The 5,441-nt window shown below is 42.7% G+C and overlaps 1 protein-coding gene across 1 annotated transcript in view; it reads right to left on the bottom strand.

Moving 5' to 3' along the window:
* Positions 1 to 4,450, bottom strand: part of LARS2 (leucyl-tRNA synthetase 2, mitochondrial) — a 255,884-nt gene extending 251,434 nt beyond the window's left edge. Inside the window, exon 1 of the mRNA XM_006868824.1 lies at positions 4,198 to 4,450. Within this exon, the coding sequence (XP_006868886.1) occupies positions 4,198 to 4,431 (234 nt within the window). The 5' untranslated portion in view covers positions 4,432 to 4,450. The remainder of the gene's footprint in view (positions 1 to 4,197) is intronic.
* Positions 4,451 to 5,441: the final 991 nt, after the last annotated feature.

Consider the following 5,441-nt stretch of genomic DNA (forward strand, 5'->3'; position numbering starts at 1 on the left):
GTAGTTACTCTAAATACCAACAGAGAGGGAAAGAGTCTTCAAATCAAGTATCAATGCTATCTGTTCTGTGCACAGGTAGATAGGGACGGGCAACTTAGACATTGGCTATCTAAAATGAGGGGGCAATAAAGGCACGAAGTGACTGGCTTACAAAAGGTTTCAAGAGGAAGTTTAGTTTAAGAGTATGGGGGGAAAGAAAGAGTCCTCATTGAACAGCTATCATCTTGTCTAGATGGTTCTGGTGAAAGGAGATGGGGATAAGATTCATAAGATTCAATAGTGAATAACTGTTATCATGACTAATCGCATCTGTCACACTTGTAAAGGTAGAAGTTTTGTAACAAAAAAAAGGGGAGTGGTTAATCTTACAGTCCAGAAACAGGGGACCCTAGGACCATCAAGAGACGAACGTACAAACAGAATGCCAGACCTTATCCAGAGAAGCAGCAGTGCCAGAGATGGAGGCAGAGATGGGGGCATGGAGAGGGGGAGCGGCTGAGGACTCTAGATTCATCAACTAAGAAGAGAAGGACTAAGAATTGGTGGCCAGGAGCAGACTTGCAGAATGTGCCCTTTGGAGATGTAAATTATTATATATGCCTGAGTGGGGTTATTTTGTTTGTGTGTTTTTAAAAAAGCTAAAGTGGATAGAGAGAAATACTTTTAACTGATGGTATATGGAGGGGAGTATAATCAATGTAATGAAACAAGTTATATGAATTGTTGAATATGAAACTGATGATGTGCCTTGTAAACTTTCACTCAATCCACAATAAAAACCTTAAATTAAAAAACAAAAACAAAAAACCACTTGGATAGTTACCGGGATGCAGGGGGTGGAGTGAGGGGAGGGAGGAAAAAAAAAAAAAAGCCTTCGCACAGTCAATAAAGCAGAGATAAACATCAAGATAACCCAAACCAGTTGGAGTCAGAATCAACTCAATAGCTATTGTTTTAATACCTGAGTGAGGTTGATTATCAATGCTTCAAAAAATGTTAAAAAGCAAAGATGTCAGTTTGAGGATTAAAGTGTGCCTGATCCAAGCCATGGTATTTTCAATAGCCTCATATGCATGTGAAATTGTACAGTGAATAAGGAAGACCATAAAAGAATTGAAGCATTTGAGTTACAGTGTTGGAGGAGAATATTAAAAGTACCATGGACTGCCAAAAGAACAAACCAATCTGTTGGAAGAAGTACAGCCAGAAAATTTCCGGAAGCCAGGATGGCCAGACTTTGGCTCTCGTACTTCATACATAAGGAGCTCTGGTAGCATAGTGGTTACAAGTCGGGCTGATAACCTTAAGGTCAGCAGTTCGTAACTACAAACCATTTTGTGGGAGAAAGATGAGGCTTTCTGCTCCAATAAAGGTTTACAGCCTCGGAAATCCTATACAGAGTTGCTATGAGTCAGAACCGACTTGGTGGCACACGACCATCTACAACCACCACTTCATACATATTGGTCAGGAGGGACCAGTCCCAGGAGAAGGACATCATGCTTAGTAAAGTGGAGGGTCAGAGAAAAATAGGAAAATGCCCAATGAGATAGACTGGCACAGTGGTGGCAGCAGTGGATTCAAGGGTAGTAAAGACTATGAGGTTGGTGTGGGACCGGGCAGTGTTATGCATAGGATCACTATGAGTCTGTACCAACTTGATGGCATCTAACACAACAACATTCACTCATATTCTCACGTGCTCATTTCCTAATAAAGACATAAGTTTTTACATAACACGTCCTCAGCCACATTTTCTGATTTGATTTTCAAAATAATTGTGTGAGAGAAATAGTGCAGAGACTGACTTTACAGTGAAGAGTCGGAGGATCAAAGAGCAATGACAAGCCCAAGATCACACTGATTTCTTGTGGCACAGCCAGTGTTATACCCCGAGTTCTGAAATCCATCTACAATAAACTCCCCTTGACTATCTCCCAGGTCAAGTCTAGGGAATCATTCACCGTATACCTTCAACTAGTTCCCCAATTATCAAAGCACAGTTTATTGTGATCAATTTTAATTTTTTGGTTAACTATGCTTAAGAACAATAAAATGTTAAAGAATCAGTAAGCTACAATTTCTTAACTTCAAAATATTTGTTGTTGTTATTAGATGCTGTTGAGTTGATTCCAACCCAGAGCAACTCCATGTACAACAGAATGAAACACCGCCCAGTCCAGCACCATTCTCATAATTGCTGCTATGCTCAAGCCCACTGCTGCTACCACTGTGCCTATCCATCTTGTTGGGGGGGGGGGTCTCCCTCTTTTTTGCTGACCCTCCACTTCACCAAGCATGATGTCCTTCTCCAGGGATCGGTCCTAAGTAAGAGAGATGAGATCTATTAGTCTTGGCTTCTAAGGATAATTCTAGTTATACTTATTCCACAACAGATTTGTTTGTTATTCTGGCAATCTATGGTACCTTTAAAATTCTTCTCCAACACCATAACTCAAATCCATCACTTCTACTATGGTCTTCCTTATTCACTGTCCAACTTTCGCATGCATCTGAGGTTACTGAAAATACCATGGCTTAGGTCAGGCACACCCTATTCCTCAAACTGACATCTCTGCTGTTCAACGTTTCCTGTGTAGCAGATTTGCCTAATGCAATCCATTATTTGATTTCTTGACCGCTACTTCCATGAGTGTTGATGGTGGATCCAAGCACTAAATTATAATCTAAAACCCCAACTCCCCCTCACCACTGCAAGAAAAAAAAAAAGATAAAAAAGGCTAGTTTTTCTCTGCTACCCTCTTTATGCAGAATTAACTGCTCCCAAGAGTTTGTCTCCAAAATACACTGTCAGTAAAGTAGCCTGGTCACATTGACATGAAGGCAACTTTTTACTTCTTTATAAGGTAAAAATTCAAGTTTTTATCATACGATTATATATTTCACTGAAACTTAAATTTTATTTTTATATACTACCAGATTTTCTTTCTAATCAAAGCCAAAAAAATCACCCTTCAGTTGAACATAGATACCCCCCTGACATTTTTTATAAGGATCAATCTCACATAAAGGATGCACCTGACAACAGAAAGAATCGGGAGATGGGAGAAAGGAAGTTCTAGTGAAGCGAGTAGCACACAAGCTCTGGACTACGAACCAAAAGGTCAGCAGCTTGAACCCACACAAAGGTACCACATTAGGAAGGCCTGGAGATCTGCCTCTAAAAGGTCACAGGCTTGAATGTCCTATGGAACCGTGCTACTTGCACACAGGGAGCACCACAAGTCAGAATTTGTTAGTTGACAGCAACTAACAACAAGTCAAATGGGGTTTGTGTAGTTCCCCTCACACAACTGCTTGCCTTTGGCCTGATCTCTAATTAAACATAGAAGACCTATACCATTTGACCAGTCAGAATTTAGGAGTGAAACCTTATCTTACTGTACTTTGCTCTGATCAGCAAAACACAGTAAGAATTAATATAACAAGTGACATCTCACATTTGTCATTTTGACCAACAAGAAGAAAGGGTTAACATGTCCAAGAGCAATGTCAACCAGCCTTCTGCTGAGCACTCCATGGAAACAGGTGACAGACAGGAAGTCAGGACAGTTTGACCAGGTAGAGTGTTCAGCTGGTCATCAGGACCAGAGGCCACAGGTCCAGAACTCATTCGGCTCCAACCCCAGACCCTGGACACAGCAGTTGAGAGGCAGATACACACCAAACCATAATGCTGACCTGGCAGATAATGTTGGCAGTCAGTCATACAGGGGAGGGGTGGGGCAGGTACTTCTCAGAACATGCAGTTTAAAAGTTCCACAGCTGAGAGTCCCAGATGCACAGGTGAACCTGACAGAGCCTTTGTGGTAATGGACCACAAAGGACCCAACTCCTGCTATTGTTCCTGCCTGGGTAAGTTTCCCCTCATAAATGTTGCTGCAGAAGGCCTGGGGTGACCATTCACGTTACTGTACAACAATACAATATGCACAGCCACCTCACTGGAAAAGATCTTCAGTACTATCCTCTCCTTTGCCTCTCACAGGTATCCTAAGATACCTAAGTGGGCACTAATTATTACTACCCTCCGTATTAGATAAGAAAACAGAACAGGTAGGCTCAGTAATTTAATGCTGATGCACTTAGTAAGTTACTATAACTCAGGTAGTCTGACCAGAGTCCCAGTCCTTAGTTCCTCTTCTTGCCACTGTTACCATCTCCTGGAATACTCACATCAGTGTCTGAAGTTTGGGAGATCTGTTCTTTTATTCGTTGGTACCACCATTTCTCCACGTCCTTTCTTGTCTGCAACGTATACTCTTTCGTCCACTCTCCCGTGACACTGTAAGTACCTCTGGTACATCCTGGAATTACTATCCGTTCCCATTTGATGGCACGTGGCCTGCCAGTTAGCTGCCTTTTCAGAAGAGAGGCATAAAAGCCAAGTCTATGACAAGCAGAAGCCATTCTTCAGCAGGCAGAAGGCTCTGAAAGAGAAGGCAAAAAAGCACCCTTTCAAGCTGCCCGGAAAACTCTTTCGAGCTTGTCTCCCTCTCAGAGTAACCCCAGGGCTCTGGGCCCACTCACACACATGCTTCCGTCTTATTCTTGAATGTTGCCCTCCCCTGAAAAGAATACTTTCAAAGTTAAATTGAGTGTTGCGCTGTAGGATAAGCAAGGTCAGCAGTTCAAACCTACCAGTCACTCTTGGAAATCCTATACAGGGTTGCTATGAGTAAGAACAAACTCGATGGTACTTAACAAGCAGAACAATGGAAAACATAAAGGAGATCGACTTCCTTAAGACACCTGAAACACAAAACCCACAAAGGGACAAATGGAGGCCACCACCTGGCCAGTTCCTGCCCCAGCCTCTCCTAGGAGGTCATGGAACCCTCTATCCCTGTTCCTTTCTGGCCAGCCCAGGGTCTGTACAGCAGGCCTCACTTCCCAGCTCTTCAGGTCTCAGCAGAGCTACAAGCATTTTATGGTTTGGCCTTGGCCTCACACATCAGAAGGCCTCCCAGGAGGGCTAGAGACTCTGTTATTATTAGCATTTTTCATACATAGTATGAGTTAAATATACTTCTATAGGCTGAGCCAGTAAATAACCACTATTTAGAAGATTGTTCACTCATTTAGTTCATTTACTTATTGAGGGCCACTAGGGCCACACACTGTACTCAGCACTGGGAAGACAAGAGGAGCCAAAGCAAAGTCCCATCTTTCCTGATGGAAGTGAGAAAAAGCAGACAGGAAAAATGAACAAACAAATGTATCATGTGTAGCAGTGGCAAGTGCTCTGCCAGCAATTAAGTATATGAGGATTAAGAGGGGCATCAGAGGGGCCAAACGAGCTCTGGTAGCGTAGTGGTTACGAATCGGGCTGCTAACCTCAGGGTCAGCAGTTCGAAACTACCAGCTGTTCTGCGGGAGAAAGATGAGGCTTTCTGCTCCTGTAAAGATTTACAGCCTCG

The sequence above is a fragment of the Chrysochloris asiatica genome, unplaced genomic scaffold (assembly GCF_000296735.1).
Source record: "Chrysochloris asiatica unplaced genomic scaffold, ChrAsi1.0 scaffold00124, whole genome shotgun sequence".
Lineage (NCBI taxonomy): Eukaryota > Metazoa > Chordata > Mammalia > Afrosoricida > Chrysochloridae > Chrysochloris > Chrysochloris asiatica.